This window comes from Trypanosoma brucei, chromosome 1 (assembly GCF_000002445.2).
Source record: "Trypanosoma brucei brucei TREU927 chromosome 1, complete sequence".
NCBI lineage: Eukaryota > Euglenozoa > Kinetoplastea > Trypanosomatida > Trypanosomatidae > Trypanosoma > Trypanosoma brucei.
The window spans coordinates 840,653-860,653 of NC_008409.1; the positions used below are offsets into that span (position 1 = coordinate 840,653).

The 20,001-nt window shown below is 45.6% G+C and overlaps 14 protein-coding genes across 14 annotated transcripts, besides 21 other annotated features; all 14 read left to right on the forward strand.

Moving 5' to 3' along the window:
• Positions 1-29: 29 nt before the first annotated feature.
• Positions 30-1,739, forward strand: TB927.1.3950 (alanine aminotransferase, putative; the record flags this gene model as incomplete). Its single annotated transcript, XM_001219088.1, has 1 exon — positions 30-1,739. The coding sequence occupies one exon, from the start codon at positions 30-32 to the stop codon at positions 1,737-1,739; it is 1,710 nt and encodes a 569-aa protein (XP_001219089.1).
• Positions 1,740-1,916: 177 nt separating this feature from the next.
• Positions 1,917-2,081, forward strand: TB927.1.3960 (hypothetical protein, unlikely; the record flags this gene model as incomplete). The annotated part of the gene is made up of 1 exon (XM_001219089.1): positions 1,917-2,081. The coding sequence occupies one exon, from the start codon at positions 1,917-1,919 to the stop codon at positions 2,079-2,081; it is 165 nt and encodes a 54-aa protein (XP_001219090.1).
• A 186-nt stretch (positions 2,082-2,267) lies between these two features.
• Positions 2,268-2,373: a sequence feature (Signal anchor predicted for Tb927.1.3970 by SignalP 2.0 HMM (Signal peptide probabilty 0.047, signal anchor probability 0.833) with cleavage site probability 0.025 between residues 36 and 37).
• TB927.1.3970 (hypothetical protein, unlikely) lies at positions 2,268-2,414 on the forward strand (the record flags this gene model as incomplete). Its single annotated transcript, XM_001219090.1, has 1 exon — positions 2,268-2,414. One exon carries the CDS (start codon positions 2,268-2,270, stop codon positions 2,412-2,414), a length of 147 nt encoding a protein of 48 aa, XP_001219091.1.
• Positions 2,328-2,396: a sequence feature (1 probable transmembrane helix predicted for Tb927.1.3970 by TMHMM2.0 at aa 21-43).
• TB927.1.3980 (hypothetical protein, unlikely) lies at positions 2,573-2,773 on the forward strand (the record flags this gene model as incomplete). Its single annotated transcript, XM_001219091.1, has 1 exon — positions 2,573-2,773. The coding sequence occupies one exon, from the start codon at positions 2,573-2,575 to the stop codon at positions 2,771-2,773; it is 201 nt and encodes a 66-aa protein (XP_001219092.1).
• Positions 2,774-2,953: 180 nt separating this feature from the next.
• On the forward strand, positions 2,954-3,160 carry TB927.1.3990 (hypothetical protein, unlikely; the record flags this gene model as incomplete). Its single annotated transcript, XM_001219092.1, has 1 exon — positions 2,954-3,160. The coding sequence occupies one exon, from the start codon at positions 2,954-2,956 to the stop codon at positions 3,158-3,160; it is 207 nt and encodes a 68-aa protein (XP_001219093.1).
• Positions 3,161-3,311: 151 nt separating this feature from the next.
• Positions 3,312-3,387: a sequence feature (Signal anchor predicted for Tb927.1.4000 by SignalP 2.0 HMM (Signal peptide probabilty 0.068, signal anchor probability 0.923) with cleavage site probability 0.016 between residues 26 and 27).
• On the forward strand, positions 3,312-3,605 carry TB927.1.4000 (hypothetical protein, unlikely; the record flags this gene model as incomplete). Its single annotated transcript, XM_001219093.1, has 1 exon — positions 3,312-3,605. One exon carries the CDS (start codon positions 3,312-3,314, stop codon positions 3,603-3,605), a length of 294 nt encoding a protein of 97 aa, XP_001219094.1.
• Positions 3,321-3,380: a sequence feature (3 probable transmembrane helices predicted for Tb927.1.4000 by TMHMM2.0 at aa 4-23, 30-52 and 62-84).
• Positions 3,399-3,467: a sequence feature (3 probable transmembrane helices predicted for Tb927.1.4000 by TMHMM2.0 at aa 4-23, 30-52 and 62-84).
• Positions 3,495-3,563: a sequence feature (3 probable transmembrane helices predicted for Tb927.1.4000 by TMHMM2.0 at aa 4-23, 30-52 and 62-84).
• Positions 4,206-4,269: a sequence feature (Signal peptide predicted for Tb927.1.4010 by SignalP 2.0 HMM (Signal peptide probabilty 0.885, signal anchor probability 0.001) with cleavage site probability 0.274 between residues 22 and 23).
• Positions 4,206-7,955, forward strand: TB927.1.4010 (hypothetical protein, conserved; the record flags this gene model as incomplete). The annotated part of the gene is made up of 1 exon (XM_001219094.1): positions 4,206-7,955. One exon carries the CDS (start codon positions 4,206-4,208, stop codon positions 7,953-7,955), a length of 3,750 nt encoding a protein of 1,249 aa, XP_001219095.1.
• Positions 8,291-8,393: a sequence feature (Signal anchor predicted for Tb927.1.4020 by SignalP 2.0 HMM (Signal peptide probabilty 0.333, signal anchor probability 0.666) with cleavage site probability 0.063 between residues 35 and 36).
• Positions 8,291-8,827, forward strand: TB927.1.4020 (hypothetical protein; the record flags this gene model as incomplete). The annotated part of the gene is made up of 1 exon (XM_001219095.1): positions 8,291-8,827. The coding sequence occupies one exon, from the start codon at positions 8,291-8,293 to the stop codon at positions 8,825-8,827; it is 537 nt and encodes a 178-aa protein (XP_001219096.1).
• Positions 8,348-8,407: a sequence feature (5 probable transmembrane helices predicted for Tb927.1.4020 by TMHMM2.0 at aa 20-39, 59-81, 90-112, 127-144 and 151-173).
• Positions 8,465-8,533: a sequence feature (5 probable transmembrane helices predicted for Tb927.1.4020 by TMHMM2.0 at aa 20-39, 59-81, 90-112, 127-144 and 151-173).
• Positions 8,558-8,626: a sequence feature (5 probable transmembrane helices predicted for Tb927.1.4020 by TMHMM2.0 at aa 20-39, 59-81, 90-112, 127-144 and 151-173).
• Positions 8,669-8,722: a sequence feature (5 probable transmembrane helices predicted for Tb927.1.4020 by TMHMM2.0 at aa 20-39, 59-81, 90-112, 127-144 and 151-173).
• Positions 8,741-8,809: a sequence feature (5 probable transmembrane helices predicted for Tb927.1.4020 by TMHMM2.0 at aa 20-39, 59-81, 90-112, 127-144 and 151-173).
• Positions 8,828-9,361: 534 nt separating the features above from the next.
• Positions 9,362-9,367: a repeat region (telomeric repeat hexamer TTAGGG).
• Positions 10,773-10,833: a sequence feature (Signal anchor predicted for Tb927.1.4030 by SignalP 2.0 HMM (Signal peptide probabilty 0.195, signal anchor probability 0.804) with cleavage site probability 0.106 between residues 21 and 22).
• On the forward strand, positions 10,773-11,105 carry TB927.1.4030 (hypothetical protein, unlikely; the record flags this gene model as incomplete). The annotated part of the gene is made up of 1 exon (XM_001219096.1): positions 10,773-11,105. One exon carries the CDS (start codon positions 10,773-10,775, stop codon positions 11,103-11,105), a length of 333 nt encoding a protein of 110 aa, XP_001219097.1.
• Positions 10,782-10,850: a sequence feature (3 probable transmembrane helices predicted for Tb927.1.4030 by TMHMM2.0 at aa 4-26, 46-68 and 83-105).
• Positions 10,908-10,976: a sequence feature (3 probable transmembrane helices predicted for Tb927.1.4030 by TMHMM2.0 at aa 4-26, 46-68 and 83-105).
• Positions 11,019-11,087: a sequence feature (3 probable transmembrane helices predicted for Tb927.1.4030 by TMHMM2.0 at aa 4-26, 46-68 and 83-105).
• A 166-nt stretch (positions 11,106-11,271) lies between the features above and the next one.
• Positions 11,272-11,277: a repeat region (inverted telomeric repeat hexamer CCCTAA).
• On the forward strand, positions 12,157-13,776 carry TB927.1.4040 (hypothetical protein, conserved; the record flags this gene model as incomplete). Its single annotated transcript, XM_001219097.1, has 1 exon — positions 12,157-13,776. The coding sequence occupies one exon, from the start codon at positions 12,157-12,159 to the stop codon at positions 13,774-13,776; it is 1,620 nt and encodes a 539-aa protein (XP_001219098.1).
• On the forward strand, positions 15,859-18,636 carry TB927.1.4050 (Ser/Thr protein phosphatase, putative; the record flags this gene model as incomplete). The annotated part of the gene is made up of 1 exon (XM_001219098.1): positions 15,859-18,636. One exon carries the CDS (start codon positions 15,859-15,861, stop codon positions 18,634-18,636), a length of 2,778 nt encoding a protein of 925 aa, XP_001219099.1.
• Position 18,637: 1 nt separating this feature from the next.
• On the forward strand, positions 18,638-18,943 carry TB927.1.4060 (hypothetical protein, unlikely; the record flags this gene model as incomplete). Its single annotated transcript, XM_001219099.1, has 1 exon — positions 18,638-18,943. The coding sequence occupies one exon, from the start codon at positions 18,638-18,640 to the stop codon at positions 18,941-18,943; it is 306 nt and encodes a 101-aa protein (XP_001219100.1).
• Positions 18,851-18,919: a sequence feature (1 probable transmembrane helix predicted for Tb927.1.4060 by TMHMM2.0 at aa 72-94).
• TB927.1.4070 (hypothetical protein, unlikely) lies at positions 19,125-19,343 on the forward strand (the record flags this gene model as incomplete). The annotated part of the gene is made up of 1 exon (XM_001219100.1): positions 19,125-19,343. One exon carries the CDS (start codon positions 19,125-19,127, stop codon positions 19,341-19,343), a length of 219 nt encoding a protein of 72 aa, XP_001219101.1.
• Positions 19,152-19,220: a sequence feature (1 probable transmembrane helix predicted for Tb927.1.4070 by TMHMM2.0 at aa 10-32).
• A 314-nt stretch (positions 19,344-19,657) lies between the features above and the next one.
• On the forward strand, positions 19,658-19,828 carry TB927.1.4080 (hypothetical protein, unlikely; the record flags this gene model as incomplete). The annotated part of the gene is made up of 1 exon (XM_001219101.1): positions 19,658-19,828. One exon carries the CDS (start codon positions 19,658-19,660, stop codon positions 19,826-19,828), a length of 171 nt encoding a protein of 56 aa, XP_001219102.1.
• Positions 19,829-20,001: the final 173 nt, after the last annotated feature.

Here is a 20,001-nt window from a genome sequence, read left to right on the forward strand (position 1 = left end):
TCTGTTGGATAATCGCTCTCCCATTATAAATGGATATATATTTATTTTCCGTTTGGTTTATACAGAACGAGGAAAAGTGTTTGGATTTTCTAAACATTAGTAAGAAGAACAAAGCCAAGTCGAGCGTACAACACATTGGCGGGTTAGCGCGAAAACAGAATCCTGAACCCACAAAATCAATTTTTGTGTCGAGATACGGAGCACGATCACTGAAGACCTCGACAATGAAAGGTAACCAGGAATTTTTTCAGAAGGGTGGGGCCCACGTTTCCAAGGGCGTTCACATCAACCCACGCGTAAAGAAGGCTCAGTATGCCGTGCGCGGGCTTGTGCCGATGCGAGCCGACGAAATCAGGGAGGAAATCCGTTCAGGCACGGGGAAGTCGAAGTTCTCCTTCAACGAACTGGTTTACTGCAACATTGGCAACCCCCAAGCCCTGGAGCAGAAGCCGCTTACCTTTCACCGCCAAGTGATGTCGCTTATCGATGCTCCATTTCTGCTTGAGGATAACGCCGTCGTCTCTCGATATCCCTCTGATGCTGTTTCCCGTGCGCGTCTCTACTTGGGCCACATCGGCCAACGTACTGGCGCCTACACGGACTCCGCAGGCTATGCCTTTGTACGTGACATCGTCGCGCAGTATGTGAATGAGCGTGACGCCTATGTAAAACCGCTTCAGGAGGCATCGTCGATTGTGCTTACAGACGGCGCAAGCACTGGTGTGCGCATAATCTTACAGACGCTTGTGGGCGATGAGAAGGACGCTGTGATGATTCCCATCCCGCAGTATCCGCTGTACACGGCACAGATTGCATTGTTGGGAGGTACCCCCGCGATGTATTACCTTCGTGAGAGCGAAGGCTGGGCGCTGAACGTTGGAGAGCTCGAGGCAGTATACAAAGACTGTGTGGCGAACGGAAACGCGACGCCCCGCGTGCTCGTCGTGATTAACCCTGGTAACCCTACAGGTGGCGTGTTGGAGCGCACTGTGATGGAGGAGGTTGCCAAGTTCTGTTGCGATCACGGTGTTGTGCTCATGGCCGATGAGGTTTACCAGGAAAATATCTACACCGCGACCAAGCGGTTTGAGAGTTTTCGGAAGATTGTGCTCGAACTTCCACCACCATACAACACCGACACCGTGCTTGTTTCCTTGCACTCCGTGTCGAAGGGTATTATCGGTGAGTGTGGTCGCCGTGGTGGGTACTTCACACTCACAAACGCTCCGCCTGAGTTAGTGGAGCAGGTGATGAAATTGTGCTCTATTAACCTCTGCAGCAACGTCAACGGTCAGCTTATGACGGCACTGATGTGCTCCCCGCCGAAACCTGGCGATGCGAGCTTCGACCACTACACGGCAGAGTACAGTGGCATTTTTGAAAGCCTTAAGCGCCGTGCTGACCTGCTTGCAAAGGAACTGAACAACATCCGTGGTTTCAAGTCCCAATCTGTTGAGGGCGCCATGTACGCTTTCCCCACTATTGAGCTCCCTCCCAAGTACGTGAAGCACAACGATGAGATGAACTCAAAGGAGGGCCGACAGCTTGCGCCGGACGCGCGTTGGGCACTGGAGCTTCTCGAGAGCACCGGTATTGTTGTGGTGCCGGGTTCTGGCTTTGGGCAGCAGCCTGGGACACTGCACTTCCGCACGACGATCCTCCCACCCGAAGCGCATATGGAGCGTGTGGTGAAGGCTCTGCGCCAGTTCCAGGAGGGCATTTGGGCCAAGTATGCATAAGAAAGATGTGAAGGGTAACGAGGGAAGAAAGGGGATGGATATGTTAGGCTTGACACGGTGGTGCCACTGCGGCCGAAACTTTATCATTGCCGCCGTTGTGGAACTGGTGGAGAGAGCCGCTTCTTCTCGTTTTTTTTTTTCGTTTTGAGGGAAGGGGCGGGGACTTGGCATCAGGGAATGACGCTCAAATGCGTGAATGGGGAGTGTGTGGGATGGGCATTCGGGGGCTCAACAGCCAACCGCAGCCGTAGCAAAGGGGGCCAAAATAAGCAAGGAAGGAGGGAAATCAAAAAAAAAAAAAGGGAAGTGAGGGGGAAGGGGAGGTTAATTTTGGATCTGTGAATTTATTTCTATGAGTTTCCTTGTGAGCGCTCTCATCCCCCACCTCTATTCCTTATTTGTTTATTTACCTATTTTTGCTTTCCGTTGTATATTTATATAAATGAACATTCCATCTCTTGCAGGCACTGCCATGGACTGCTTTTCTGACTGTTTCGTCCCGGCCGACTGCGCCATCACCAACGTTAAATGACTGCTTGGGGTCCAAATACGGCTGAAAAAAAATATTTTTGTATATATGATAACACGTTAATATTTGTGTTTCTTTCCTTCTTTTTCTTTTTTGGTGAGTTGGGTTTACTTCCCTCACTTTATTTTGGCTCAACATTGATTTGATCTACTCCGGTTACTACTACTACTATTACTATTACTATCACTATTACCATCACGATGACTATTGTTACTGTTGTTACTATTATTATTGTTATTTTTATTACTATAAATTTACTTTTATTGACGTTGGGCCAAACCAAACGGGTAAGCATATTGACACTATGTACTGGGAAATGGAAGGGTGGGAACTGAAAGAAAGCATGAAAACAAAAAAAAACAAAATGAAACAGGTAGTGGGTAATGACAACAATATTATTAATTATCAAAATGTGTCGCCGCTGTCGCTTTTATTATTTAAGTTCTTACAAAAAAAAACGCTTGAGAGTGTCGTGGTTAACCACGTGCTCGTATCTGAGGTGTAAAATGTGTCGTGTATCGAAGGGAATTGTGTGTAGAGGGGAATAGCAAAGAGAGGAAAGGTAAGAGAGGAAGGGAGGGGGAAAACAGGGGGAAATGTAGAGGACTGAATAAATAAATAATTATAAATGAGCAAAAAGGGGTGTGCATGCGACGCTTATATGAGAAAGAGGAAATAGGGTGAAATGATGCAAATAAATTTAATAATGACGAGGGGAAGTGGTAAGACGCGGTGGATAGAAAACGATATATATATATATATATATATGCAGAATGATATGTGTATGTATTGGGGGAAGGGAATTGCAAGGGGAACAAATTATTCGAATGCATGTTTTTTTTTTTTTTATCCGTGTTGTGGCGAGGGGAAAAGGAAACTAACAAAGTGTTAGGCACAAAAGGGAGGGGTGTTTCTTCTTTAGTTTCATATTGTTTTTTGTTTTTGCGACCTTGATGTGGTTTTATTCTTTAATTTTTTTGTTTGAATTGAGGCATATACATGTATATGTGCATAAGGTGCATGGAAAGGAGTGAAAGATGGGAATGAGCGAGGGATTTGGTGTTGTGTGCGCATGTATCTCATTTATTTCACTTTTCATTTACTCTCACTTTACTTTACTTTACTCTCACTTTACTTTTTCTCTCACTTTACTTTACTTTACTCTCATTTCTCTCCTCTCCTACACATCAACGGCACTTCCTTTCTCCCGGCTGCACGTTTTTTCCTTTTTGACTGTTTCACTAGTCGCTCTCTTTTATTCTCTATTTTTTTTTTTGCTTCACTGTTTACACTTTCACACACATCTATATTATTTCTATCCTGCATTTATTCATTGATATCCTCTTCTTTTTCTTCCTCTTTTTGTATTTGTATTTCCACCCTATCATATACGCGTTGATCCGTTCGGTTCTGCGTATATATATATATATATATATATATATCACCATACTCAGTCCATAGTCAAAGGACTAGAGGGGGGTAAAAAAAAAGGGGGAATAGTGAAAAGGTGGTTAACTCCCGTGGTGTGTGTTTCTTTTTTTTTTTCTTTTTTTTTTTTGTGCGTGCGTTTCCACCGCCCGCCTTCACGTCGACACACATCCTATATAAACCGTACCACCACACAGGAAAATAAAATAGTTGGAACAAATAAACAAACGAAGGGTACGTGGTGAACAGGAGGAAAGAAAGAAGGAGAGAAACGCAAGGGGAAAAGGAAGGTGGAGGGATCGTTACAAAGCATAAAGGGGGAGAAAAAACGTCACGGAGGAGGGAAAAGATAAGGCAAGACAAGGGAAGGAAAAAGAAAAATAAAAAGAGAAAAGAAAAAGGATATTCCACGGTACACCAACATTGACATTTAAAGGAGAAGTACAGGTGGTAAAGAGGGGAGCAGTGCCACTGAATTGTGGGGGATTGCTTTCATCTTTACAACTCTAATGTTTCACCTTCCCAGGGCGGTACAATGTGCCTTGATTGCCTCAGCGTCTCCCTCCTCGTTACGATACGCTACGAGGTGTATAGGAACCTCTACAGATGGACCCGGTGGGACGCGTAGGGGATCGGCGCCTACAGCTGGCGGACGTCGCGGGAGGCCATCAGCTCACATGCGTAATGAAGCAGCAATAAGCACGAGTGGTGGTGCTGCAGCAAGTAGGAGTGCTTCACGCCAGGGGGCGCACATAGATTACGCCGCTGTTAGTGATGGGAGGACCACCAGTCGACCCGGTGTTTCCTCCTTTACGAGAGCGGCAACAACAACACTTGGAACAGTAGGAGGGGGAGGAGGAGTTACAGGCAGTAGCGTGTCGCAGCTCTCCATGCAGAACGTAATGGAGGCGAATCAAAATCGAGTGTTAAGTCGGCAACCGCTGCGTCGCACAGCGAGTCAGACCGCAGCAGGAGGGCTTCAGGCAACACCCTCAGCATCTGGTGTGCAGACCGCGCCGATGGCAGCACCCGCCACGCAACGGCAGCAGCCGCAGCAACAGAACCGTCAAGTGGCCCGAACGTCGACGTCGATACCGGTGCAGCCGCTGCCGACATTATCCTCCGTGCGGCCGCCGGCAACGAAGTCTCCAGCCAGCAGCAGACCAGCTATCGCAACGTCACCCAGTGGAACGGCAAGGAGCTTGCGCACGCCGCGAACGCCACGGGGGACAAAGGCTGCTGCGAAACCATCAAGTGCCGCCGCAGCCGTCAACATATCTGCGGCTACGACGGCGGGCGCGAGAGCGGCGGCAGCTGCGATAGTGGCGAGAGCGTCACCCACGAGAGTTGCGGCGGCCGGGGCCGCATCGGGGACCACCACCACAACAACAACAACTGCCGCAGGTGTGCGAGCGCGAGGATCAGTTCCTAGTCCCGATACGCGGGCTGCTTTGGAGAAGGCCATGCAGGCGGTGAATGCTGCGGTCAAGTCGGCAACACCCGCAGGGACGACGGTACCCATTGCAGCAATGGCCACCAGACCAATCAGCCGTGCAGCTGTTGAGGAGGCGATGCGGGCGGTAGACGCGGCCGTGACGGCCACGAGAGGTGCCACTACGGCAGCGAATGTTGTGCCACCCCGTTCTCGGGTATCGAAATCTGCCCCATCGCCACGAACACCCTGGGGAACTAGACCAGCAGCTAAAGCCACGACGCAGGTGCCCGCTTCAGCGCCTGCTGTCACCCCAACAGCAGCGGCACAGGGACGTGTGAGATCTGCGGCTACGACACCGACTGCAACGGGAAAAACTTCACCTGCAAGGGCTCGGCGAAGGGCATCACCACGAGGCGCAGGGGCGACAGCTGCGGAGGCATCACCGGTAGCGAGGCCGGTTCCGGCGGCAGTAAACACAACCAAAGTATCCGAAACGGCTGCAACAGAGGCGGCCGTGGCCCGAGCCTTAGCGGCCGCAGCTGCGGCGGCGGCACCTTCAAGGGCGAGGACGGCACCGAAGGCAGCGGGATCGGCAACAACACCTGCGAAAAAACATGTAACTGTAGTTACGCCCACGAGGACTCCGAGAGCCGCAGCTGCGACCCCTCAAGCGGTGACCGTGGTGACTCCAACACGGTCGGCGGTTGCAACAACACCTGTGAAGCCACAGGTCGCAGTAGTAGTAAGTCCCACGCGAGCGACTCGACCGACTTCGCCGCCGGCAAAACCTCAGGCGGCGGTAGGTACGCCGGCAAGAGCGGCATCAGCAGTAGCACCCGCGAACTCCCAAATGATGATAGTCACACCTACGCGTGCGGCACGATCCACTTCGGTCCCTTCCAAGCCCGGAGTGACGGTGGTTACCCCCAAACGTGCACCCCGGGCAGCGTCAACGCCTGCCAAGTCCCAAGTAACTGTGGTTACGCCCACAAGATCCCCGAGGGCAGGCGCTGCACCCGTAGCATCACCGGCAGTGGAAAAGGCCCCCGTTCCCGCTGCAGCAAGTGTAGGGACAACAGAAACTGTTGCAACACCAACTCCGAGGCGGCGTTCAGCTGAGAGCGGAGCCAACACACCAAAGGGAAAGAGATCAGCATCCGGTAAGAGAGGTGCAGTAGATGCAACGGAGGAAAATTCCAAGGCTAGTAGAGTGACCACTCCTACGTCAACCGTGGCCACGACACCGCCGCGTGCCGAGGTTTTGAGGGATCATAGTAGTCAAGCAACCACTACCGGTGGTGGTGTGGCCAACCCATTTCGTGGGCTTCACAACCACATCACACGTAGCTATCGACTCGATCAGCTTCAGGCGGCGATGAAGATTCATGATCTGTTGTTAGGCCGGCAAGAGGTCAAGTCCGGTGCATTTTCATTTATTCGTTTTGCATGCGGACCGAAGTTCATAAATGACCACCGTGAGATTGTAGGACCGGACGCTGGTGGTGGTGTTGGTGTTAGTGGTGCCGATGAGAAGAAAGGCAGTAGCCGCAACAGTAGCCGCACCAATGGCAGTGAAGACTGCCCACTTGTCATTGCTGAACGTCTCCTTTCGTTTCCCCCACATATGCACCACTTTCACACCGTCTGTGGTCGAGAGAACGTTCCATGTGACTTCTTTGCCGATATCGACTTACCGAATGAAACCCCGGCCGGCGGGGAAAAGGCGTTGCTTGAGGTGTTGAACTATCTTGACGTGCGATTGGAGGCGATTGGTTTTTCGCAGCCATCGTTCCTTGTTCTTACCAATGAGGTTCCGAGTGCGGGGAAGGTTTCATACCATCTGCATGCCCGTTCCATGGGGACACAATCTGATAGTGGTGGAGCCGCAGCTGCCGGTTCGATGGGTTCTTCTGGTGGGAGTGGTGGAGCCGGAGTTGATGAGCATAGTGCCGGTGGTGATGTGAAGCAAGGTAGGGGTCGATCAGCTGAGGGTGGTAAGTCCAGGGCCTCCCATGGAAAAATTGTTGCCTTTCAGGACTATCGTGTTGTAAAGCTTCTTGCCGATGAGGTGAACACAACCCTCGGCAGGACGGTAATTGATGAGCAGTGCTACCGTGTTAACGGCATGCTTCGCTGTGCCTACAGTAGTAAGATAACTGTGCCACAGGGGATGCCCTTATCCTCCAACACTGCCGGAGGATATCATAGAGGAAAGCGGCTAGTTCCGCTCTTGAAGGCGAAAGACACTGCGCTTCAGAAGCGTTTAGACGATATGGCTGCCCACTTATGTACTCTTAGTGACGCTCAGATACTGGAGCGGACCTTTTGCATTCGCACCGCCCCCGTTAAGGAGCGGCGCGTTACAGAGAATGAAGACGTTGATAACGCTCAGAAGTTGTTGAGGGCGAGGAGTGATTACCTCCGTTCCTTCAAACTCATTCGTGCAAAGAACATTGTAGGTGCTCAGAATGCAAAGCCTGTAGAGTATGATGCCTATGGTAATGTTGTTTCGAGGTATTTAACCGAATCCGCCAAGTGGCATCGTTTCAAGACAGCTGTGGAAAAACTTCACCGCCTGCCGCCACGAGCTGCGGAATGTTACGACATTTGGGTGCGTGTGGGCCTTGCATTGCACAATTTTAGCAACGAGGACCACGTGTTTGAGGAGTGGGTCCGGTTTTCTCTTAAGTGCCCGCAGAAGTATTCGCGTGAGACGTGCAGGCGGAAGTGGCAGCAATTCGATCGCAACCCCGATGCGCTGAATTGGAGACGTGGATTTAATTATTTGAATAGTACCGTCTGGCGTTCTGTACCGGGTTGTTAGTGCAGGAGGAAAAAGAGGCGGCAGGGGGCGGTCAGCAGGTTTTGCTTCCGGGCTATAATCTGTTGTGCCACACGTCTTCTTTTTTGTCTTTTTGTTTTTTTTAGTTCTTGTTTTGGTGTTGTTGTGTTGTACCGCTGGGCAACTCATTGCAAGAGGCTGTGTTTCTTTCTTTCTTTTTTTTTTTAATACTTTCTTTATTTAGTGAGTTGTTTCATTCCATTGAGGTTTGGTGGTGGGCAACGGGCATGCATCATGAAGGGGGGGGGTGTGGGGGAGAGGGGGATGGGAAGTTTTGAGTTTATGAGGGAAAAATGTAGCAGTGGAAGGGAAGAGAGATGCATTTCATTATTTTAATGTGCTCCCGACTTCTTTTTACACACTTTCCTCTGCGTGTGTCTCTGCATGTGTGTGTGTTTTTTATTTTATTATTTTGTTTTGCTTCTTTCTATTCTCGAATGCATTTTTCGCTCGTACTTCTCAGCGTATCGTCTGTACTCGTTTCAGAGTTGCTCCTCCTCCCCCCCTCTCTCCCTTTTTCCTTCCTTCCTTCCCTCCTTCCTTCCTTACGTTTTTACTTCAACTCCCTTTTTGCTTTTACGCCAATTTTTGTTTATTTTCCTCTTCCTATTTTTTTTTCGTTTTTCTTCTTTTCCCTTTTTTATATTGTTGGGCCCCTTCCTGTTGCCACAGTGACTGTGGGACCCTCACCTCCTCTTTCTTCGTCTTCCCATTTTTTTTTCTTATTTATTTTATTATGTATTTGTACATCAAAGAGAGCATCGCGAATCTTTTTTGAACATGTTCCTTCCTTGCGTGTGTTGTCCGTGTGCCTGTACGAATTTTTTTTTTTTCTATCAGGTTTAGAAGTTTAATCGCTTGTGAGGACATGTTTTTGTTTTAGGCGTTTGTACACTTCTCTTCTTTTTATCAAAGCGATGTAACGAATGCAAAACAAAGGCGAAGAGGTGAAACAGAGGAAGGAATAAATGAAAAGTAAATAAGAAATAAGAGGGACGTTTTGACTGACGGAGGAAAAGAAAAGAAGAAAAAAAGAAAAAAGGGGAAAAGGGGGAAAGGGGAAAAAAAAGAAAAAAAAATAAAAAGAGAAGAGAAGAAATACATTAGGATCTATTGACATTTTGTCATGTGTTTGTGTTACTCCTTTTCTTTTCTTTTTTTCCTTTTCTTTTGTGTTATTATTATTATTATTATTATTTATTGTTTCCCCCTCTTTCCTTCCATATATTTCACTCTCTCACGTAAACATGCATGTTGGTTTCATTTCATGCATGTATGAGTGTGTTAGTTTGAGTAAGTGAGAGCTTAAACTAATTGATAGAAAACAAAAAAAAATATAAATATATATATATATATATATATTGGCGTAAAAACAAAACAAATAAAAATTAGGGAGGCACACACGCGTATGCATATATGCATGTGTGTAAAGTAAAACAACGAAGTGGAGCGGAGAATTATAGACAACTGTGCCTTAATTGTTATTGTTATTGTTATTGTTGTTGCTCTGGTTGTTTATTACTTTTGTTTTTTTTGTTTTTTGTGATGTTTCACTTCCCCTCACTATTATTATTATTATTATTATTATTTTTTTTGTGTGTGTGTGTTTGTTTTTTCTTACTTTTTTTTGTTTTTTGTTTTGTTATGAGTGTTTGCGCTTTTTGGTTGCATGTTGTGAGGCGCCAGAATGGCAAGTCGCAATAAAAATAATTAACGAAAAGCAGAGAGGAAAAAGAAAGAACAAAAAACAACAAACGCGCAATAACAAAAAAAAAAAGAAAAACTCAAGAAAAAATTATAGAAAAGCGGGAGTGGAAGGGAAAATAAAAAGAAAAAGGGGGGAAAAAAAGGAAAGGAAAAAGAGAGCAATAAAATAAACAAAGAAAAGAGAGGTAAAAAGAGAGAGAGAGAGAGAGAGAGAGAAAAAAGGAAAAGGGGGAATAATAAAAGGAGAGAAGGAAGTGCGTCAAACTTTAACGGCAACAGTCAACAACGGCGAAAACTAATAGAAGAAAAAAAAAGAAGTTCCAAAAAAAAAAGGATGAGAATATATATTTATATATTTATATATATATGTATATTGTATGCGTATGCGTATGCGTATATTTATATATATATATAAATATATGTAGAAATATGTTATTCATTTATTTATATATGTAACATTACTCATTACTCATTATTCATTATTATCGCTTTTTCTGTTGCTGTTGTGGTTATTTATTGTTATTACACCGCTTTTTAGCGGTGTGTATAATTTAAAGTTTGTATGCTCGTCTTAACTCGTCTTTTTTTTTTTTTTCAAATCTTATCTTATCTTATTTGTACTTTCCTCTTTCCTCTTTTTTTTTCCTTTGTTTTCGATTATTATTCTTATTTCATTTCCTTTGTTTCTTTTTTTCTTTTTAAAAAAATATTTTTTTTTATTAAAAAAAAAAATGACACATCCCTTCCACCCGCTCTGTGGTACCTTTAGAAAAATTTATTCTCCTTCTTCTTTCCTTCTTTCCATTTTTCGGTGTTTGTTTGTTTGTTTATTTATTTATTTTATTCATTTCCCTCTAGTGTAGTGTACACAATCGCAGTATTATGTACTAATGTGTCACTCGTGTACTCCTTTACTTTCCTGCATTCTCTTCCCTCTAACATTTCTTTTTTTTTTACTTTTTTTTTTTTCCGGTCCCCTCCCTTGTTATATTTATATTTAAAACTTTTGTTTTTCTTGTTCTTTTTTTTTTGTGTAAAAAAGAAAAGAAAATTATCATTACCTCTCTTTCTCAACTACACTGCGCGCGATTCATGCGTCATTTCATTACTGCCCTCGTTATCATCATAATTATTATAAATGCTATTGTTATTGCGCACCTCATGCCGTTTTACTGCTTCATTATGTCTCTTCACTCATATCACATCATATCATATCATATCTCTTCTCTTCTCTTTTTTTTATTTTCTTTTCTCTCATCATCTACTTTATTATTATTATTATTATTTGTTTATATGTACTGCATTAACATTACTTTAGGGTATTCATTATCTGTTCAGTTACACTTTTTTTTTAATTATTTTTCTTCATATATATATATATATTATTATTATTATTCTTTGTCTTTCAGAGTTGCAGCCACCTGAAGAAGGCAGCTTTTTATTCATAAGGCATTTATACGATTTGCCTTTGAAACCATACACGCATACATAAGAAAAGAAGTTGTGGCTCCCTCCTCTTTTTTCTTTCTTTTTTTTTTTAAAAATTTTCCTTCTTTTTTGAATATTATTATTATTATTATTTCTCTCCTCTCCCTAAACACCCACGCAAGAGGAGAGTAGGAGAGAAAAGAAAAAGAAAAGAAAAGTAAAAGAAAAAGAATTTAGTGCGAGTGAGAGAGGTTACCGACTTCAAGGAACGGAATAGCGGCGATACAACGAGGAGGTGAGGGGGAAAAAAAAAGACAAGGGATATTAGCCAGCTGAAAACACCAACAACAATCAAACAAAGAAATAAATAAATTATATAAATAAATAACTAAAAGGAATATTCGGAGAGCAAAAAACAAACAAACAAACAAACAACGAAAAACAAGTCAGAAGTGAAGTGGGAGTGTAGAGGTGTGTTTGACACTTGAAGTTAAGAGGCGAATTAGAGTTAGTCAGAAATTAATAAAATAGACAGCAAGAAAGTTACGTACGCACAAATACACACAAGTACACACGCAAAAGAAAAAAAAAATTCAGCATAAGGGGATTGACAAGAGAGAGAGAGAAAGAAAGAAAGAGGTGGAAAAAAAAAGGAAAAGGGGCTGCTCAAAGGAAACGAAGGGAATCGAAAGCAGTGCGTGGAAGTGCCAAAATCGCACAGACTTATACATAAACTGTATTGTAGGGACTTTCTTATTACAGGGGAGGAATTTCAAATCAGAAAAGGTGTTGGGCAAGGCAAAAAAGAGGAACGGCGAGTCTCTTTTTTTTTTTTTTTAAAGAAAAAAAATTGTTCTTTTTGCCTCTCTTCTAGTATCAAGTAATTCACATATTTGTGCATCCCGTGGAGGAAGGTGGAAAAAAACAAAAAAAAAAACAAAAAAAGAAACACAAAAACAAAGCAACCACAGCAAGAGGAGAACACAAGAAGGAGGTGTGAAGGGTTCATTGAGTAGCACCAACATCACAACAAAATTGGCTCTACCACATGTCTGATGATGCTGCGGACTCAAAAACCGCTAAAAGCATCACCAAGTCCAAATCAAATGGAGATGATGGTTCTAAAGCTGCTGCCAGCCTTGACACTGTGGGATCATTGGGTGTACATGAACAAGTGGAACTTCTCGCACAGGCATTACTACGTGAGTTTATGCATCGGCGCGGTTACACAAAAACACTTCGGGCGTTTGATGCCGAGTGTCCACGTGATGAGCGAACGATTTCTTCCCGGCAGTTAATGCGACAACTGCTGGAAATACCATCAAATGCGTTTCCCTCGCGGTTGAGTGGCGGGGAGGAGGCCGATGATGGAAAAGGCAAAAAGAAGAAAAAGGCTCAGCCAACCTTCATGGAGGAGTTATGTTCCTACCGTGTGCAGAAGCGTGAAGTGGAACAGCGGCGTATGATGGAAAAGGAGGGAGGAGAGGGCCCAAGCATTGCAACAAATAAAGAGGGGAATGTTGGTAATATAATAGATCCTAGTGATGCAGAAATGGAGGGGTTGCGCTCCGCTGCATTGGATGTAGAGCGCCGCATTGAAGAGGCGCGGGAGCGACATGAAAAGTTACTGGAGGAGCGTCGGGAACGCAAACGTGAGAAGAAGCGAGCCGAGAAGAAGAGCAAAAATAAAGATAAGGGTAGATCGAAGGATGGGAATGGGGATAAGGATAGTGGTCGTGGCGGTGGGAAAGGTAAATTGCATGAGGATGAAGTGATAGATTTTGATCCTTTTGGCTCAGATGACAACGGTGTTGGGGATGGTGATGATGGTTTCTTTACCAGGCGTACCAATACCAAGAAGAAATTACCGTGGCCACACGATGATGATGACGAGGGGAGTGATAGTGATTTATATGGGTTGGCTGGTGGAAAGAACGGCTCGTCATATGCTGGTAAAGGTAGCAGTAGGGTTAATAACCTTCTCGAGGAACCCGAATTTCTGCTCAACTCAATAGAGAAGCGCAAGACAAATAGGGCGGGTACAACGCAGGTAGGATCTGGTTGGACACCTGGCGGTGGTGGTCTGGGGGATGTTGGACTCAATACGATGCCCATGCGGCAGTCAGTTGAAGCTGATATTGGGCGCCCGCCTTCATTTCTTGCTGGTGATGGCATGTCTCTCATGACGGAGCGTATGCAAGTGGATAAAAAACCGCGTGATACTTGGCGTCCCCCCGCTCCGCTGCCAAGCAATTCCATGGGTGGAGGTGGTAGCGGAGGGTTACGTGGGAGTGCCGGCTTCAGGGGTGAGTTGTCGGGGTCTCCCACAAACCCCAGCCCACTGGGTTCCGTAGCGTTTGGTCAGCGGGGACTAAACGGTGGTGGGACGCGGTTCCATCACGGCTCTGCGCCTTCGGTGGATTGTCTCGGGCCTCCATTAGTCGCTGGGGGTTTGAAGGGAGAAAAAAAGGGGGCGAGTCCACCTGGAAGTGGTGGAATATTAATGAGTTCATCCGAGAGCATCGGCAAGGGTTATGATGGAAGTCTTAGGCCCACGGCAAGTGCTCTCCGTCAGAGTGGCGCATCAAAGAATAAAGACGGTGGTGAAGGCAATGGTAACGGAACCACAGGGCGGAAGGCGCGGCGTGTTACCATTTTAGTGGATTGAAGCGCTTGAAACTGCAATGCCCCTGTTGTGGGAAAATGTGTTGTAGTAGGGAAAAAGTCCCATGAAGTGTTGGATTTTGTAATACTTTCGGATATGCGGAGTGTTTGCAGTACACAGACAATTTTCGGGAGAGGAGTGTGGTTGTGCGGTAGCATAATTGCCGAAGCAACTGCTTGAATTTCTACGTTTCCATTGCTTTAAATGCCTCGTACGTGCTACGAGTGTAAATGTGAAATGAGAGGAGAGAGTAGAGGCTGGAAACTTTTACTTTCGTGTAAACTGCCGTCTTTTTTCCTTTTCCTTTTCCTTCTTATTTTGTTTTGTTTGATTCTTTTCTTTCGTTTTTTGAAACGTTGTTGCTAAATCTGTCGTTGCGAGTGTTTTGTGATGTGAAAGAGAGAGAGAAAAAGAGAGACGCTGCTGTGAAGGGGGAGGGAGGAGGAAAGGGAGAGGGATGATGTGCGTGTGCATGAAATGTTACTTTTTTCCTTTTTGTTTTTTAAACTGTTGTGCGGGAGGTGCTTGTGCCTTCGCGGGGGAGGGGAGGAAAACAAAGAAAATAAAAGGAAGCACTGAAATGGTTCAAGTGCTAGGTATCAGCGACGCCTTACCTTACCTTACCTTACCCTTCCTTTTCTTTTAGTTTCTTTTTTCTTTCTTTTTTTTTTTTCGTATTTGATCTTACTTTGCTACGTTTCTATTATCTGAGAAGCTTCTACCGCCGTTACCCACACCCCGTTTTCCGGAATTGGAGGAAGGATTACGATGAAGGCACAAGATAACAAAAACTTTGAAGGGGAAGGCCCACATCGCCTCAAACTTTCGAGAATAGTTGTGTTTGTATACATATTTATATATTTATTTATATCTTTTTATATGTGTCTGTGCACGTGTGTAGGGCCCAACCGCTTTGTAAGACGTTGGCGCTCTTCACTTCCCTTCCTTCCCTGAGTCTTTTATTTTGTTTTATTTAAGGTTGCGCACTTCTTTCGCTTACCTTCACGTTATACCTCGCGGTTTGCTCTTTCTTTTTTCCCCCTTCTTTCTTGTTCGTGTTATGCTGTCATTATGTCCGCGCGAAAATATGTGAGTACTTTTGTCGCTTACTGTTCATTATTGTTATTATCATTATTGTCGTTGTTGTTGCAATTACACTTATTTTACTTAAAAAAGGGGAAAGGGAAACTCCCTTAGGAGAAGAAGAGGAAGTAGGAAAAAAAAATGATAAAGAAAAAGGGGATGGTGAGCTAGCGGGAACGAATTAGTGTTTTCCACAAATCGCTTCCTTTTCCCCTTTTCTTTTTTGCTGCCACGTAACTGTACGTCTTTTTTTTTTTTCTCAACACGGCCTCAACATGTCCCTGTTCTATCTCTATCTCTATCTCTATCCCCTTCCACTTCCTTCTCTTCCTTTTCCGTTTTTGCTTAGCATCTCCATCCAGTTCCGTATATTTAGGTGGAGATGAGGAATCGAACAAACAATTATATTTATTTGAATATATACGTTTATATAAGGATATATATATATATATATGTCTATTTATTTATAATTTATGTGTATGTACACTAATGTGCGTCGAGGGTTGAGCAAACGCGTTGATACAGAAGCGTAGTGCGTAATGGGGACGGGTGGGTCCATCCAAGTTATTGTCTTTTATTATGTGTTTACCACCTATTTTGTGCTGTTTTATCTCTTATGAAGGAAAGAGCGTGTAACTTCCTTGTCTGTGTCCCCCGGTAAAACGACGTGAGTGATATTTATCACAAGGAGAGATCGTACCGAGGAAAAAAAAAAAAGAAAAGGAGAAGGAGGAGGAGGGGGAGGAGGGGGAAGAGAATGAAATACACACGGGTAAAACATCTCTTCTTTCCCTTCCCTTTATCTTTATCTCTACCTTTATCTTTATTTTTATCTTTACATTTCTCTCCACCTCTCTTTTCATTTCCTTTCATTGCTGTCAAGTATTCAACTGTAAGTAAAACAAGGTATAAGTAGCAATATTACTTACTTACTCTCTGACACGCACACGGAGCTTTATAGAAAGGTATTGACCCCGCAGGTCGTACAGCACTTACGTTTGTATGGGTTGCTCGACCTCCAAGGGGGATCCCTTGCGGACTAATAAGGGAGCGGGAGATGGAGCAGGTAGCCTTCGTAATCCACCAGGAGGGAGATGGAGTCAAACGGATTATCCCGACGTTGGGAACCAACGACATTTACCCCAGTGCCACTTTTGCAAGCGCTTCATCGCTGAAAAAGAATATAACGCTCACACAGTGATGTGCGATGAAAGGGAGATGACATGCTGGAACTCGTGGTGTCGCCAAATGGTGAAGCAGGGCATGTTGAGTAAACATCTGGAAGAATGTGCCAAGAATCAGAGAGCTCTATGCTACAAGTGTGGTACGGAGGTGCTCGCCAGCGATCTGCAGGTTCACAGGGACACATGCCAGCCAAAAAAGTGCTCGGCGTGTGGGGAGTTATGCATCACACGAATTTTGAGTTGGTGTCCACATAACTTTGGACGCATTGGCGCCACGCAGGGGCCATTTGCAACGGAGGCTCTGTCAAAGAAGTACCTCTCCGGAGGCGGTCGGCCGAAAGGCGCCTCTTCAGTTCATAACAATAGTCCCCCACACGTTAACTTCAATGTAGCGCGGATGCAGTTGCTATGGCGCTGGATAAAGACGAAATCTATTATAGAAGAGACGCTGTTCCGTGTCATGTCTAGAGAAATGGATCTGAAGAAAGAGGGTTTCGCCATCTTCAAGGCATTAGATAAGGTGAACGAATCACACGTGCTAGCACCCAAGCGGTCGCGGTCAATTCTCCAGTCCCCCGTTGTCGCTCCCGCCGTCTCCTCTCATTACTTCCCCACACGCTCTAGTGACCCCATCACACTCGATGTGGTGAGCCGTCTTATGAAGGACCTCAGTGAACATATTCTCCCACCGTATCCCGCCGTCTGGCGTGTCTTCACTGACGCTATGTGTTATCTGAATACGATGCCTAACGTCGTATTGCTCAGTCCACCCCTCGGTGCACGGGTGGTGAATGGACGCGTTAATCAAGGTTCTAAGGTGGTTGTCGTGGGGGACCTGCATGGGCAGCTGGCGGACCTCTTGCATATTCTCAAGGAGTGCGGCATGCCAAACGACTCGACGTATTACATCTTCAACGGAGACTTCGTGGATCGGGGTCCGAATGGTGTAGAGGTTCTGCTTATTATCTTTTCTCTGATGCTCGCTTGCCCGAAGTTTGTCACTTTGAACCGGGGCAATCATGAGTGCGACTACATGAATGAAGAATACGGTTTTGATGTAGAAGTGAGTACAAAGTACGATCGCAACGTCTTCCGGCTCATTCAGCGCTGCTTCTGCGCCATGCCGCTCGCAACGATCATTGGCAGGAAAGTGTTTGTCGTGCACGGCGGCGTCCCACGGCGCAAGGGGGTTCGTATCGAGGACATCTCCCGCATCCAGCGCTTTCGACAGATTCCCATGCCAGACTACTCGCAGCCTGAAGAGGATGAGATCTTTCAGGATCTGCTGTGGTCGGACCCCGTTGAGGATTTGCAGGGCTGGCGTGAGTCCCACCGTGGCGCTGGTGTAGAGTTCGGACCCGATCTGACGCATGAGTTCCTCCAAAGCAATGGGTTGGAGCTCATTATTCGCTCACACTGCGACTGTGAACGCGGGTACGAGGAGTTCCATGATGGCAAGCTCGTAACGGTTTTCTCAGCGAGCAATTACAACGGTCCCGACACCAACTATGGAAGTGTGGCCGTTTTTATTGGTGACAACCCCGAGCCATCCTTCTCTGTGCACAAGGTGCTGGAAGATGACCTTGAAGCGCACCACCATGTAGACCTTGGCGAGACCCAAACCGGCGGATTGGGTATGACCTTAACCTCACTTTCTATGCTGCACTTAGTGCGGCCTGCTATCCGCCGTAGAACAAAGGATGAGGTGCTTCGGGTGCTGCGCGAACGTGTGTATCAGCGCCGGCATCGTCTCATGGCGTACTTCAACAAGCTTGATCGCACACGGAAGGGGTCTGTGTGGAAGATTGAATGGGTGGAGGCCATGCGCAACGTCCTCAACACCGACCTCCCGTGGTTCTTTTTGCGTGGCTACCTAGCAGCAGAGGATGACGACGGTCGTATTTGGTATTCCCTCTTCCTCGTGAAGTTTCACAACAAACTGCAGTCGCTTTGGCTCAACGAGTGGATTAGCAGCGCGCGCGATCGCCTCATTCAGCAACAGAGGGCTAACCACCGATCACAATATGTTGCGAATTCTTTTAACAGGGAGCAAGTGGGCTATAACGAATTCTGTTCCGTCATGCGTGCTATCGATTACACCATGAGCGATGGACACCTCTTTCAACTCTTCGTACACTTTGACGAGCGTGGCGTTGGCTTCATCGATGGTCGCAAGTTTGTGCATATGCTCTCCGAGGCAAATACTTCACACCCCGGCGCGGACCCACTCCGTTGGGATCTGGAGGCGATGGAGCAACTGCAGTCTGTAGTTATACAAGGCCGTGGCCAGCTGCAGTACCTCTTTAAGGTAAGTACAAAGGATTGCGTGCTCACGAAGGAGTCATTCATGTGGGGACTGGAGCAGCTTGGCCGTGGAATGCGGAGGCAACTCACGCAGCAGCAGAAGGAAAGGATATATGAGTACTTGCTTGAGCGCGCGCCTAATGGTTCTGTGTTGTTCGGGCAGTTCCTCTTCATGACTACTGTTTTTGATAACTGCACCATGTCGACTTCTTCGGCTATTGATTTGGCAGACATTAATCTGGTAGCGTACTGCTTAAGAAACTGTAGCTTTTCCTCCTTTGTGAGAGATTGACATGGAGGGTGGGAGAACGAAGGGTGATAAAGTAGAGGGGGTGTGTTGGTATAAATTTAGGAGGGGTGATCTTATTGGAATGAATGAGAGAATGGAGGTGAGGGAGGGTGTGTGTGGGGAGAGTGAAGAAGCGGTCCTAAAAGAAGATATGCTTCAGCCATGCGCTTACACACACAAACACGTGCGCATACATGCATGCAAATATATATATATATATATATATATATACACGTGTGCGCACGTGTGTGTATGTGTGTGTGTAAGCGCATATTTGTTTGTCGCTCCGTGCACGCGGTTGTGCCAATGAGTAAACAAATAAAATGTGGTATAAAGTTTAATGAAGGGGTGGGGGAATGAAGGAGGGGCGATGACGGCGAGCTGCCAACATGCGCTTTACGTTTCCTTACCGTAATCCTCTTGTAGTATATATATATATATATTGATTTATTTACACATTTCCCCGTTTCCACGCGCATACATAAGCACGCATGCACATACTGTTCCCCCCCTTTCCCTTTTTTGTTCCATCAATGAATATATTTTGCCTGGTAGGCGTTGTTTTTCCACGTTCACTTTTGTTTTACCATTATTTCTTGAGAGAGAAGCAGAGTGTGTGTGTGTGCGTGTGTGTAGCGTACAAGCAATGGAGAGAGAAAAAGAGAGGGAGTGAAGTGTTTAAAAAGTACCTTGGCAGCCGTTTGATGTGAGAGTGTGCGGCCGTATACTAAAAGCCGATACGAGCGGGATGCAAAGGTGGCGAGGAAACGGTACAGAAGAAATTATACATACATATACATAAAGGAAACGATAGCTTGGGGTATGCAAAGTAGTTACCCACATGATTAAAAGAAGTCAAGTAAAGGCGAAGAAGAAGAAGAAAGGAGAACAGAGCAAACAAGAGTGAGGAGTAACAAAAAAAAATGAGAGGACAAAACACTCATGAATCGCACGTGACAGCTGATGTGTATGTGTTTGTGTTTGTGCGTTGTGGAAAGGCAAAGAAGCCGTTGTATTTGACCGAATGGCTGAATGGATAGGAAGGCAAAAAGAAATGAATTTAAAAATATGTCTGAATAACTTAAGAAGAAAGAAACTCACAATAAAGAACGAGGAAGAAGAGAGAAGAGAAAGAAGATGGAGGAAGAGGAAAGTTGGGAGCGGTCCGAAGGCGTGTGGGGCTATACTGCAATGATTTCCGTTATTTCCTTTTCCTTCATTAGCAAACGTACACGCGTTCAGTGAAACAAAAGGAAGGGAAAGGAAGCGTCCAGGGAAAACAGAATCAAAACTAAAATAAGCAATCAAACGATCGGGAAGGAATAATAATAGTAATAATTATCAAACTTATCTTCGGTTGAGATGATC